General features: G+C 41.3%; 1 protein-coding gene across 1 annotated transcript in view; it reads right to left on the bottom strand.

The window, feature by feature from the left end:
• Bbs9 (Bardet-Biedl syndrome 9) overlaps positions 1-14,899 on the bottom strand; it is a 365,371-nt gene that overhangs the window by 267,767 nt on the left and 82,705 nt on the right. Inside the window, 3 exon segments of the mRNA XM_028763694.1 lie at positions 5,674-5,803; positions 6,447-6,630; positions 10,181-10,265. Of these exon segments, the coding sequence (XP_028619527.1) occupies positions 5,674-5,803; positions 6,447-6,630; positions 10,181-10,265 (399 nt within the window).

Genomic DNA, 14,899 nt, shown 5'->3' with positions numbered 1-14,899 from the left:
AGGAGCATGGTCCTGAAGGTGCTTCAGGAGAGCAGATCTCTTCCCAAGTGGTAGTGTTACAGCTCTTGGCAACAGAAACTCTTACTTCTCCCAAATAGGATTCTTATATACAGTTTTGGAGTGGGTCAGAGTCCGGCAACAAGTAACTCCTAATGGCTTGGTCTGAGAGCTTGGAGATATCTCATCTACACGTGGAAGAGCCTGAGGCACTGTTCCTTCGTGACTGATGGCCATAGCCCTCTCTGTTGGGGGGTGGGGGGCAGCTGTGGAGGGCTGAAGTTAAGTGAGAGGAACCAGGGGGCCCAAGAGCACCACCAAACTCCTACCAACCCTTTAGGGTCTCCAAGTTTTGAAGCAGGCTCAACTAGGCACCCCACTGCTTCTCACAGCCCACCGCCCCACAAAATACTTGCAAACTGAATCCAAGGACACATCAAAAACATCATTCCCCATGATCAAGTAGGCTTCATCCCAGGGATGCAGGGATGATTCAATATACAAAAATCCATCAACATAATCCACAATATAAGCAAATTGAAAAAAATCACATGACCATGTCATTAGATACTGAAAAAGCCTTTGAAAAAATCCAACACCCCATCATGTTAAAAGTCTTGGAGAGATCAGGGATTCAAGGCACATACCTAAACATAAAAAAGAATTATACAGTAAGCCAATAGCCTTAGGTAGACTCTTCAAACAAGTGCAAAAAGCAGCCACACTTTTCACCAAAATACCACAAATATAATCTCTAGGTCACATACTGAAATTCTTCTCCATTGAAACCTCTTGAGCCAGGTCTGAGCAGTTCAAAACACTCTCAACAACAAAGTCTTCCACTTTCCTACTACAATAGTCCATTAAGCCCCACTTAAAGAATTCCACTGCTTTTCAAATCCAAAGTCCCAAAATCTATACTCTTACAAACATAAGCATGGTCAGGCCTATTACAATAATACTGCAATCCCTGGTACCAACTTCTGTCTTAGATAGGGTTTTACTACTGTGAACAGACACCATGACCAAGGCAACTCTTTTTAGGACAACATTTAATTGGGGCTGGCTTACAGGTTCAGAGGTTCAGTTCATCATCATCAAGGTGGGAACATGGCAGCTTCCAGGCAAGCACAGTGAAGAAGGAGCTGAGAGTTCTACATCTGAAGGCCACTAGGAGAAGACTGGCTCCCATGCAGCTAGGAGGAGGGTCTTAAAGACCAGACTCACAGTGACACCCTCCCTCCCTATTCCTACAAGGCCACACCTCCTAATAGTGCCACACCTCGGGCCAAGCATATTCAAACCACCACAAGAGGAAAGATTATCAGCTTAGACGTAGTTCTCAAGAAAGACAAAAGTAGCTACCAACTGTTAGCAGCAATGACGGAGGTAAGGTGGACATAAAGGACAAAATACACTCATCTCTAGAAGCAGAAGTGCTCTCTAATCAGAACAAGAGAGCCAATGGCTCTCCAGGGAAGTAAGGCTGTGTGCCCACGGTGTGGAGATCTTGGGATTCTATAGGACAGAAAAGGGGAGCTCTGGGGAATGGAACAGTCCATCTGCATGTCAGTTCCCCTTTGGTAGATCCTAGTGTGGATCTCCTGCTCAGAAACCTCCACAGGTGTCATTGGTCAAGAGACCTCTCCAGTTCAGAGCTTCTCAGTCCACCTGAGGCTTGTAGGCTATTAACCCTTCACCAACCTGATGCAAATGCTCTCTAGAGCAGTAATTTTCAACTGTAGGGGCTACATATCAGATACCGTGCATATCAGATATTTACATTACAATTCATAACAATAGCAAAATTGCAGTTATGAAGTAGCAATGAAATCATTTATGGCTGGGGTCACCACAACATGAGGAACTGTATTAAAGTCTCACATCATTAGGAAGGTTGAGAACCACTGCTCTAGAGCCAAAGGGCCAAGAAGGTAAAACCTTTCATCACCAGGAAAATCAGACACTTTTCCTCAGGCCTCGACTCCAGTTCACAAGCTTCCAACTACACCCCACCCCATATCTGTTACAGCCTAGAGAGTCAGGAACCCAAAGCACAGAGGTACTTCCACCAACAGAGGCTACTTCCTTTAAGACTGAGAGCTGCATTTCTAAAAGGCTGACAGACTGAATGAGAAGGTGACTAACAAGGCTATCCATGGGCATGCGTGTTAATAGGTAGAAGTTTGTGATTAAAATATCTAATTTATAAAATAGAAGACCAGTCACATGGTGTGACTTTATGAACCCAGCCACATAGATCCAACATCCAATGCTAACCGCTCAAACCTTGCCTTGGGGGGGGGGGGGGGGGGGGGGGAAGCAGCCCATGGACTCGAATAAAAGTTTGCTTTAATTAATTTGGCCATAATGATTTGAGCCAGTGGTATTTCTCCTCCCAGCTTTCAGATTAACAGTTGTCCTTTCTGCATAAAACAAACCAAAATGAATTGTAACCATTTATTCAACATATGGCATATGTCTGTCTTTCTGAATAACTATTCTGTATGACATGCAAATATAGAAAGGGCATACCGAATTGGTTGGAGAATTCTGTCATCAACAAAATTATGAATGCAAAAGAAATGTGCAGAAGGAAACCATGGTAAAGACTTATTCTAAGATTTAATATAAAAGAAATTAGGAAACCTAGAAAAGAGATAGAAAACACTCTGTCAACAGCATCAACAGCTCAGAGTAAAACATAGATGCTGAAAGTTAGAGTGAGAGACTATCTGGACAGAGCTTCAGAGAAAACCCAAATTCTAGGAACTGTTTCCATGTAAAAGTGTGAGCTTCACTGACTGTAAGGCACGGTGCTGTGGCTACGCCTGGGGATGCTCATCATGTCCAGCATCAAGTCAAATGCTTCCGCACCGTGAGCTGTTCGACAGTGCAAGAAGAGTGATGTCATCAATACAAGATGATCGATCGGTAACTGCCTGTAGATTAAAGCACATGTGTGTATGCGGGTGTACTTGTGCAGGGACACAGACACACACGCACATACGGGGTGGGGCATTAAACTAGAACAACTAGGTACCCCCATAAATTAGTCAGGTACAAAAAGGAAGTGCAGGTTTAAAATTAGAGCATAATGAACAAGGTAGAACCAGGGCTGCCAAGTGGGTGGGAGGGGCAGGAAATAACGCTTGTTGGTTACTGAGCAAAATGCTGCTATTAAGGATAATTGTGTCTGCTTGATCTGAATCCAGTGTTTCTTAGTCACTGAAAGAGATATTAAAGGAGCAGTGTAATCCTTTACAAATAAACACATTCATCCAGGAAAGCTTCTAACAAATAGGTTCAATCTTAAATGTAATAAAAAGCAGAAGTTAGATTTCGGTGCTTATAATTTCAACAATAACTGCCTCAGGTTTTCATTTTTTGAAATTATGATTGCATCATTTCCCCTTCCCTTCCTCCTTCCAACCTCTCGCAAACGCCCTGCTCGTTCGTGGCCTCTTGCTGAAACTGTTCTCCACAGTGAACTCCAGTGTGTCTGCACTGACTTACGACCCCACCGCCAGTCCCTCCAGCACCAACCCCTCCAGCACCAACCCCTCCAGCGCCAACCCCTCCAGCGCCAACCCCTCCAGCACCAACCCCTCCAGCACCAACCCCTCCAGCGCTGGTCCTCTTTGTTTTGTTGCTCTTTGTTGTTCTTTGCCAGCCTGACTGGAGTAAGAGGAAATCTCAAAGTTGTTTTCATTTGCATTTCCCTGATTGCTAGGGACAATGACTTTTTTTTTCCAGAAATTTCTTGGCCATATTTATTCTTCCTTTGAGAAGTCTCTGTTCAGATCCCAGGCCCATATTTGAAATGGGTCATTTATTTTTTGACTATTTGTTTTCTGAGTTCTTTATGTATTCTGGGTATTGCTCCTCTGTCAGAAGTACAGCTGGCAGAGCATCTGCCCATTCTTTGGGCTTCCAGTTCACTCAGTTGACTCTTCCTTTACCTGTGCAGAGCTTTTAGCTTTATGGGATCTCATTTGTGGACCTCAATTTCCGGGCAGAGGGAGTTATAAGCATTCATGTTTGGGTCTTGGATTCTGTTTCATTTGTCTACACATGACTGTTTTTATACCAGTACTGTAATATTTTAACATAAGCGTAGTATGCTAAATTGCTATAAATTACTTTTAAAATTCTAATAAAATTACAATGAAATTTTAATAACAGAAAGCAGAAAAGGGAGATGTTTCAGTGTGGCCACATGGGAAGAAAGACAGAGGATCCCAAGGGGCCTGAAGTGAGACTTAGTTTTAAGTAGAAGGCCAAGGATTTGAATCTCTAGGAAGTTCCGGCCAAGGCTGGCCCTGCCCACCACTAACCTACAATTGTCCAGCTTCCTTCTCATGCTAGAACAGATCTTAGAACTGTGAAATCTCTTCCTGGACTCAGGTCCCCCAGCACTTCTCCTTTCCCAATAGGAGACTCCTGGGAAAAAATCCCGTATCTGTGGGGGTCCCTTGTGTGGACAGTCAGGTCATCAGTCTGAGAGGTAAAACGGCTGTTCATTTCTGCCTGGCCTATTACAATTCCCTGCATTGTTTTAAGACCTCAGTGTTGAGTTGACATATATCTGGAACAAATGTAATAAACATATATCTGGAACAAATGTAGTAAACAAAATGGTCACAGAGAGCAGGGCTCAGCCTGGCTTCTTTCTCATCAGAGGACCTGGATTTGACCCTTAGCACTGACATGGTGGCAAACAACTGTAACTCCAGCTCCTGGGAATCCAACACCCTTTCCTAGACTCTGTGGATACCAGGCACACACATGATGCAGACAAACATGTAGGCAAAATCCCTGTACACATAAAATAATTTTTTTAATTCCATTTTGGCAAGTGAATGCTACAGCTTATCCGTTCATGCAACCGTAAGTGCCCCCACAGTAGCTCCAACAGGAAACATCCAGCTCCTCACTGGGGGAGGGACTCATCCTCTCAGATACTACAAGGGTCACTGAAAACATCCCCAGTAAATATTCTAATAGGCAGAACTAGAAGGCTCCTGCTGAGCTCCTCAGTCCTGACACATGCACTGCACTGCTCAAGAACAGTTCAGGGTTTCAACTCTTAGGCTAACAACCTTAGAAAACTACTCCCTGGCAAACTATGTCATGATTTTAATATTGATATTAATTTTATTTTTCTGTCATTGTAAGTGCAAAGTTATCCTACACTCCAAGCTGTTTAAACACGCAGACATCAGCAACTCTGCATCACATGAAGAAGCAAGTCTGGAACAAGTGTGGTGTTCTCACTCTCTATCCACCAAACACTGGGAGACACTCATTTTCACTTTGAAGAAAATAGTCTACCAGGAAAAGTATCTCCCTGTTATCTTCAACAGTGTTCACCTTTAATTCTAAAGGGATAACTTCTCAGAAATATTAACTGAAAATAATTAATGGTGCTAATTAAGGAATTTTTATATACTTTTCCAAAAAAAAAGTATTTCTACCACTAACAGTCACACTATAATATCACTTGAAACTCTTTAGCAAAACCATTAAATTTCTACATAATTCCTTGACTAAGATATTTAATAAGAGCCAGGTGCAGTGGCTGAGGCAAAAACACTGTAAGTGCAAAGCCAGCAAGGGCTTTAAAAATGAGACAAAACAAAAATCTTTTCATGAAAGTTAAAGTAAAGTACTTACTGCAAACAGCCCACTCTGACGGCTACGGGGACGTGGGGAAGCTGTGTGGCCCACTTCAGTGCCACATCCTGGTAAATATGCAGCATGTGGTTATGGTTTCCAATCAAAGTATTGATCGTACCTTCAGAAACTGCAGGTAAGATACAGAAAGAAGATAGTAAGAAAAAGGCCATTCAAAATGGAACACTCTGATGTCTTATGGGAGGTTTATCTCACACTAATTGTAATATCTTGATTTTAACACATAAAGGTTTTAGGTGATAAGATATGAGCTTTTCAATTTCAAGAAACCAAGAGCAAAAAAAGAAGCAAATCATTTTATAGACAATAAGTATTGTGATCAGTCAAAGTGTGTGCATTTCGTCTACAAGGTATGAATTTTATTAACATATCACACACCTAAACTAATGACTGACTGACTGGGATGAATGGCAAGCCCTTCTAGTGGACATCACTGCTCTGCTTAAAAAAGAGCAATGTTCTCGTGGAAGCGTTCTTGAATGGTCACACTATGGAGAGCACTCATGAGCTGGAAGCCAATCTACAGGTGATCTTACACCGAGTCCAACGGCTGGCCAAGCCACATGTGCTAATTTATGTCAAATGTCTACTCACACTGTGAAAGTTAAAGGTTCCATTATACGTTCAGTAAAAAGCTGCTTTCCTAGATCTTTAAAATATGTGTCTGAGTGTGGCTTTTTCCAATGTCTGCAAGCATGTATAAAGCATAGTCTTGCAATACAAAAAGGATAACAGAAAATCTTTGCACCCACCTGAGCAGTACGGGAGAAAACAACTGGGGTTATAGTTGAGCTTCTTCATGAATCGAATCTGCCCATTATCTTTTAGGCAAAAGAAGTTTCTCTCACCAAGAACAAAAACAGAAGATGCAGACTGGTTAAAAGGCATGATATGGATATCAAGGGCTTGCTCGCCAATATTCAGAGTCCAGTCTACCTGAAAAGCAAAAGCCAAGAGTGATGCAGCTGCTAAAAACAGATGTGTCCACCACTTCCAACCAAGATGCAATAGCATAGGGTTTAGGATTTTGCTGCAAACAAACACGAAATGCACAGAACACATAAAACAACGGTTTGTAAGTCAAAAAGAAAATAGTGATGCCTTTCACTCTGCAGCCTTTCACTCCGCAGCTAAATGGTGATATGTTACCTCCCGCTTCAGCAGAGGTGAGGAGCTGGATTTGAGTCCAGAGAAACCAAGGCAGCTGAGAGCACAATACATGTAATGAGAAGACTAACCTTGGGAAACCTGTAGAAAGTGCATCTCAAATGTCCTGAGAATTCATCAGCACATTCCCAGAGGGAAAGTAGGGAAGGCCAGGGAACCACCATCCCACAGAATTCCAGGTAGCAGTGCCCACCATCCACACAGGACTGAATCTACACTCAGAAGCTCCCAGTCCTGGAGCACGGGCAGAGCATGCAGAAGGATCTGCTCTCAGGAGTGGGGAAAGTTAGCCAGACAATAGTAGTTGTGTCCTACAACTACTTGTATAAGTCTTGTGTATAAGTCTTTAAAACAACGCTCAAAGAGATCAAATTATTTTCAAATAACTGTATATCAGAACTAAGCTTAGCCTATAATAACTCAAAAACATCTAAAATGTAACAAAATAAAGTTGATTATATCTGATAACAAATAGTAAATTTTAAATTACCAATCATGGAAATAAAACAATGAACAGAAATAAGTCTACTGAAACTAACTCAAAACTGATACAAATGTTAAACACAAAACCAAGAAAAACAAGAAAAACAAGATAATAAGTACTATAAGTGCTTTTAATAAGTTATACAGAGATGCTTAAGATAGAAACACTCAAACTGAATTTACGGAAATGAAATCTATAGCAATGGGCTCCATTCCACTAGAAAAAAATATTAGTGGTCTTCAATTACAGCAGCAAAATTTATCCCAACTGAAAGAGCAAAATTAAAGGACATTTTAGGGGGAAATGAAATATTTGGATGGTAAAAAGCTGTTTGAGGCCCAGGGCTCCATCTTTGCCCTTTGAAAGATTAAGTGGTTCATTGAACAAAGTGAGAAGAAAACCCTGTGATCTGTGGGAGAGTGGAGGGGTTCAGCATAACTGGAACACACCATAGACAGGAGAGAGACACACAAAGATAGTTGAAGAATTGATGGTCTTTAATTTTGTAATTTGAAAATTGTAGATTCACAGATGCAGAAGGCTCAACAAGTACTAAACTTGGAAGGAATAAAGGAAGAAAAGAGGAAAGGAAAGAAAAAAGACATCAGAATCTAAGCTGCTCAAAGTGAGTATTAAGGAAAATACCTAAAAATTAGCCAAAGGAAAAAATCATTATGAACAGAGGAGTGAAACATACAAAACTCTCATATTGAGGAGGTGGTTTTCTGGCTAAATGATATTGCTCAGGGGACAGAGGAGCTTGAGGCCAAGCAGGAAAATCTGTATTCAATTCCCAGAATATAACAAAGGAGAGAACTAACTCAGCAAGCTGTCTGTTGACGTACTCAAAAACACACACATGTGAGTGCACATGCACACACGCGTGTGCATGCATACACACACACACACACATGCACATGCACATGTGGATCTGGCTACACACAGAAACATAATAAACAAACAAGTCAGGCGTGGGAAGGAGACGAGATGGGAAGGATGAGTGTGCCCAGACAGACTATATACACCTGTGTGAAAGTGACACAGGACACCTTAACTTTAAAAGGTGGTCTTAAACCAGTGTTTTGCTAAAGAAACATAGCAAAAAACCTGGCTCCCAATGACATTTGGCTAAACTCATAAATCAATTCATCACTCAGCCACAATCAGAGAAACTACCTTCTGCAGTAGATGGGAACAAATACAGAAACCCACAATTGGGCAACGTGCCAAGAATGAGAGACCCTGGAACACTGAGTCCTAAATGGGATGTGTCCATTAAATCCCACCCCTCAGGTGTCAGGGAACCCTGTGGAAGAGGAGGTTGGAAGAGTACAAGAGCCAGAGGGAACGGAAGACACCAAGAAGACAAGGCCTTCTAGACACAGCATGAACTATGTGCACATGAACTCAGAGACTGTGGCAGCATGCTCAGGGCCGGCACAGGTCTCAGCCAGACGGGCTCCCAGTGCTAAGAGGGGACTGGACACGGACCCATGCCTATCTCAGAGCCTATTTCCAACTGACAAACCAGGGACAAAAGGGAAAGTTTCATCTTCCAGCATGCAAACCAGTTAAGGGTAGGCCCCGTTCCCAGCAGTAGATGGCCAACAAAAAACAAACTCAGTGGCAAGTTTGGAGCTACTTTTGTCTCATAATACTTTGTCTGGGCTTTGCTTCACCTTACAGATATTTTGTTTATACATTATGGTTTCTAATTTTGTTTTTATGGGTTTCTTGTTTTTTTACATTAGCTTTCTTTTTTCTGTTTGTTAGCTTGTCCTATTCTTGTTTTTATTTTATCATATTATTATTATCATTATTATTATTCCTACTATTTTTAGATGTATTTTTATTTTCTAATGAGAGAGACAAGGGTGTAGATCTGTTGAGAAGGAGAAAGGATCGGGGAGGAGGAGGATCAGGGCAAAGGAGGAGGGGAGACATAATCAGAATATTGCATGAAAAATTCTGCCTTCAATTTAAAAAGTAAAAAAAAAAATTATTTGATCCATCATTATTTAACTTAGGTTGATCGTATGTACCTAGAAATTCATCTGCTTTTATCTTAATTTCAAATACATGTACTGTGGACATCCTCTCTCAATCTCTACCCACTCTTTTCTACAACCCCTCCTCCCTTGTGCTATATACACCCCTGCTCCCTTCAAAGTCCTGGCATGTGTGTGCATGTGTGTATGTTTGTGTATGTGTGTACATGTGTATATATGTGGTTATGTATACATACATGAGTATATGTGTGTGTATGTATGTATGTATACATATGTATGTGTGGTTTATGTGTATGTGTATAGATATGTGTATAAGTATGTGAATGTGTGTATGTATATGTGTCTGTATGTGTGTGTAAATAATACACATATAACCTGTTGTATGTTTAGTATTTTATAGTTTCTAGACCAGTAGACAATAAAGATTTTAAAGCCTTAGAAGAAACAAAGAATAAAAGAAAGAAAAAAAGAAAGGAAGGAAGGAAGGAAGGAAGGAAGGAAGGAAGGAAGGAAGGAAGGAAAAAAGAAAGAAAAGAAAAATTTTAAAAAGGAGTTTAAAGTTTTGTGTCAGTTTATAATCTCTGCTATGAAAAGTGGTACCATCCAGCCATTTACAGTTGTAGCAGTGCCATGCTATATTCTGATGCATTACAGCATGTGGACAGACATGTTCTACAGCACAGCAACAGCCAATTCAATTTCTGGTCATTGATAGAACTGATAAAGAAAAATTGTCAAAATACATTTTTTATCTTCTTCCAGGAATTCTGTAACAAATATGATTATGAGTAGCATTACTGAAGTCTATACATCTAAACAGACTTACAACTAGTCGTTTTCCAGACCCAAGTTTTTGCTGTTCCATCTCCTGCTTCTTTTCTGCATCCGTGGCAAAGGCAAGCACTTGGTACCTGTTTGAGGAGACAGCAAAGGATAAGTGACATCCTAAGTTTTAAGGTAAAAATCACTTTAAGCTTCAAAGGCACACAGTCCATAAATGCTACGAACGAATATTTCTTTAGTTCTAAGGACTATATACTTCTGATTAAATTTGAGTGCATTTTATTATGATGGACCATATGAATATTCATCACAAGGTCACTACTGTGAAGCCAGCACTACTGTCAGCTCTCAAGAGAACCGAAGTAGCAAATAACAGGCAAGAGAACCTAGTGCCTGAATACACGTGCCAAAAAGAACGTAACTAACGCAGAACAGCCACTGTCATAGAAATGATTACTACATTCTCTACAGAAGGATTATACCTAACCCTTCCCAGGCACGCCACTGACAGTCAGTGAATTGTGTCAAGTTACTCACCCTGCCACGGCTTCCCGTCTATGAAAACAGGTCGCTAACTGGCAAGGATTTAAAAGCGAACTGTCCTGTTATGCCTAATACAGCACTTGGCATGTACATGCTGCTAATCCCTCGCCCAAAGTGTTTGGGATTAAAGTGTTGAAGAGCTCAGAGGAGGCTGGAAAACATACTCACACTCTACAGTCTCAGTATAATGTAAACTTCCAAAGTGCTGCAAAATGCAAGCTTGGTTGAGCTTGTCAATGCTCAGAATGTTTAGCTAACAAAGTTTCAGACTAAGAATGCTCGAGCTATATTACATTCCCAAGTTTTGATAAAAGGTTTGGGAGACAGATACAGAGACAAATCAATGACTCATTGGATATTTGATACAGTCTCAATACTGGACATTATGAATGATGTATGCAGAGTTTATAGCTTCCATTTCAATGACAACATTTAGCTCAGGCCATTCTTTAAAAATGTATAATATCACTCAATATATAAAGTTATCCAATAAAGTTTAAGTCCCCTTACTTCCCATTAATTAATGGGATATTTTTAGAATGATAACCTTCTTTAAATTAAAAAATTCAAACAAATTCCTTTTCTTCCCAGTAAATCACAGTTATTTATATTGATAAATATAACTTAGAGCTAAGACAAAACTTAGAAACAGATATATTCGGTCAACTCATATCAACTAAGACATGTGAGAACACAAGGCCAGCAGGCTGAGTGAAGAGGGTGTAGAGGCTCTAAACACAGGTAGACAAGCCTGTCCAGGGGCTTGGTGCAGCTTGGTAGGGCACTTCCTCACATGCACGGAGCCTGAGCTCAACCACAGCACAGAAATGTAGCTCTATTCAAATAGCATACACTGCTATGGTTTGAATATGTCCCCCCAAAATCATAATTTACAAACTCAATCTCCAAAATGAGACAGGCTTGAGAAAAGGAGCCAAATAGACAGTCATCCACAGTCGTGAGTGTCAGTGGCTTGATAAATTTTCCCATGGGCCCAGTGGCTAAGATCAAAAACTCAGGCAACAGCAGATGCTGATGAGGATGTGAAGAAAGAGGAACACTCTTCCACTGCTGGTAGGATTGCAAGCTGGTACAACCACTTTGGAAATCAGTCTGGTGGTTCCTCAGAAAATTGGAAATAGTTCTATCTGAAGATTCAGCTATACCACTCCTGGGCATATACCCAGAAAATGCTTCAACACATAACAAGGACACATGCTCCACTATGTTGGTAGCAGCTTTATTTACAATAGCCAGAAGCTGGAAACAATCCAAATATCCCTCAATAGAATAGATACAGAAATGATGAGAAGTCTATCTAAGACAGACGCAGATACTTGCAGCCAACCACTGGATTGAGCCTAGGGATCCCAAGAAAAGAGTTATGGGACAGACTGAAGGAGCTGAAGGGGATTGCAACCCCATAGGAAGAACAACAGTATCAACTAGCCTGGACCCATCAGAGCTCCCAGGAACTAAGCCACCAACCAAAGAGTATACATGGGCTTGTCTGTGGTCCCAGCTACACATGTAGCAGAGGACTGCCTTGTCTGGCCTCAGAGAGGTGCTTGGTCCTGTAGAGGCTTGCTGCCCCAGAAAAGGGGGATGCTAGAGTGGTGAGGTGCAAGTGGGTGGGTGAAGAAGCACCCTCTTAGATGCTAAGGAGAAGGGGAGGGGGAGGGGCTCATGGAGGGGAGACTGGGAAGGGGAACAACATTTGAAATATAAATAAATAAATAAAATAATTTAAAAAAAGGTTGTGAGAGAGTGAGAGAGAGAGGGGAGATGGAGGTGGATGTTCACGTGTCTGTAGCAGTCAAAGGTAGTTGGTATATTTAGGTTGGGTATTGGGTTACACTTCTGATTGTATGGGTATCTTTTACTGATCAATACCAAATATATAAGCCTTGATTAATCTTTAAAAAAAAAAAAGGGTTGTGAACTCTTTTTGTGAGTTGGAGCCCAGCTAGATGAAGTACGGCACAGACTGACTCTGAGGTTTTATGGCATAGCCCCACTTCCTGGTCTCTCTGTCTCTGCTTCCATTCTTTATAAACTGCCAAATCTTTGATATTCTGTTCTAGGAAACAAAACAGACTGTGACATGTACCAGGTCTACACTGTCCTATTGCCTATTGATGGGCAATAACTCATTTGAAACAACAAAAAACAAACCTCAAACATCAGCAGGACACCAAAATGACTGTAAACTAAGTGGAACCTTACAAGAGATAGAAGCCTTACATTCTCAGACACATTTGTTTTAGGCAAAAAGAACTGTCTGAATATATCTGTTTCTTTAATTTTCATCTTAGCTCTAGAAGAACAACACAAAGAACTATAAGTGAATAAGAAGAAAGGGAATCTATTTGAACTTTGTCAATTGATAATTTCATTATTATTCTATCAAACTTATAGTCAACTATAGTAACAGTGAGCTTGAAGTTACTATGAAAGCTAAGCATAGGTGACTTTTGAGAGTCTCTGGATGCCCTGCGCTCATGGATAGGACGCCCAGTATCAGTGGAATGTGATGGCTGATGGCAGAATCAAGTCATTTGGCTCCCAGGGCTTCAGGAAGTGAGACCTGGTATTAAAGACTAAGTTAAACTTTGCCACTCTGGCGAGGAAGGACAGTGCATCACAGAGAAGGAGGCAGCAGGTATGAAGGCATGCACCATGAGGCATGCATGGCCATGGCAGCTGAGGAGAAGGGCACAGCAGAGCCTAAGTCATGTGACAGAAGACCAGTCAGGAAGGAGAGGGTGAGCCTTGAAAAGCCAAGCTTTAAAGTGTGCAACTGCAGAAAATGTCTGTACCTCAACCTTGGACTGACCTTCAAAGCCCCAAAGTTTCCAAAGGTGACCAAAAAAATCAGATCTCAGATTCCAAGCTTCAGTTAGGGGTTTGTTTTAGGAGGCAGAAATAGTGTGCAGATATGACCAGAGATCTCAGAGCTGGTCCTACTATAAATCAATCCTCAGACAAGTAATTACACAGGTAGTTTACTTCCTGAAGACTCCAACCTACCAGAGGATGACAGGGATATTAATGAGATGATTGCAGAAACCCAAAGCTCATTGAGCCCTTTGAAGCTTTTTATATAGCTACAAAGAGTTATTATTCATCTGAGGTCAGTGAGCTCCAGGAGTAGCCTCATTCACATCAGTTCAGCAAGCACAGACACAACCAGCCTTGACTCCCAATTTCCAAATCCAACCCTTTCTCTTCCTGAAGACAGTGGAGAAGAGGATGTTATTACTTGAACAGCTGACAGTAATTTAGATGACAATCAATCCATGACAGTCTGTCTCTTATGGTTCTTCCTTAACACCTCTTAACTGTGACCAAGAACTTACATGACACCCAACAATTCCAAGCAGACTTGGAAAATCTGAAACAAAGAAAGCATGTATCTTTTTCCTACAATTCAAGTGCTTGGTTGTACAAGCTAACAAACAACAGCCCCTTTGTGACTGCTGAAGATTATCCAGGCCCAGGACAGGGAGACACCGTCAAGACTATCAGAAGTGTATTCAGAACTTAAAGGTGCTAACCACAGTCATGGCCAGTTTGGGCATACTGGTGGCATTTTGACCCAATAGCCACAAATGTTTAACTGATCCACGTAACACCAATGGCAAAGGCAGCCACATGGCTTAGTGCCCCGCCATATCACACCATAGGAACTGTGGCATATGGCTGAAATAGGATGGATGTATGACAGACTACAGAAGTTTCCCAAGTCATTTACTTTCCAATGAAACCCAGTTGTCATTTCAAAGAGGACCAGGCAATTTGGTCAATATTTGACTGTAACTGCATAGTGTCCATTTCCACTATCACATGAGTATTCCTATCATGTGGATGAAAATTACTTTCATTTAAAAATACCAGGAACAAAAACAGAACATTTTCAAATTTACATTTGTTTCCATTTCTCCATAAAGTGAATGTGATACATATACCATCAGCAAGGGAGCAAGCACAGACCTCAAAGGATACATGATTCCTGCCATCAAAGAGCAGTGAGCCCAACCTAGAACAAACCCAATGGGAATGAAAGCATGCAGCTACAAGGCTGATGGGCACTCTGGAGCACTAAGAAGCTGATGGGCATCCTGGAGCACTAAGAGGATGATGGGCACCCTGGAGCACTAAGAGGCTAATGGGCACCCTGGAGCACTAAGAGGATGGCGGGCATCCTGGAGCACTAAGA

This window comes from Grammomys surdaster, unplaced genomic scaffold (genome assembly GCF_004785775.1).
Source record: "Grammomys surdaster isolate TR1022 unplaced genomic scaffold, NIH_TR_1.0 140, whole genome shotgun sequence".
NCBI lineage: Eukaryota > Metazoa > Chordata > Mammalia > Rodentia > Muridae > Grammomys > Grammomys surdaster.
The sequence above is the reverse complement of the archived record's forward strand: the minus strand, read 5'-3'. Positions and strand labels throughout refer to the sequence as shown.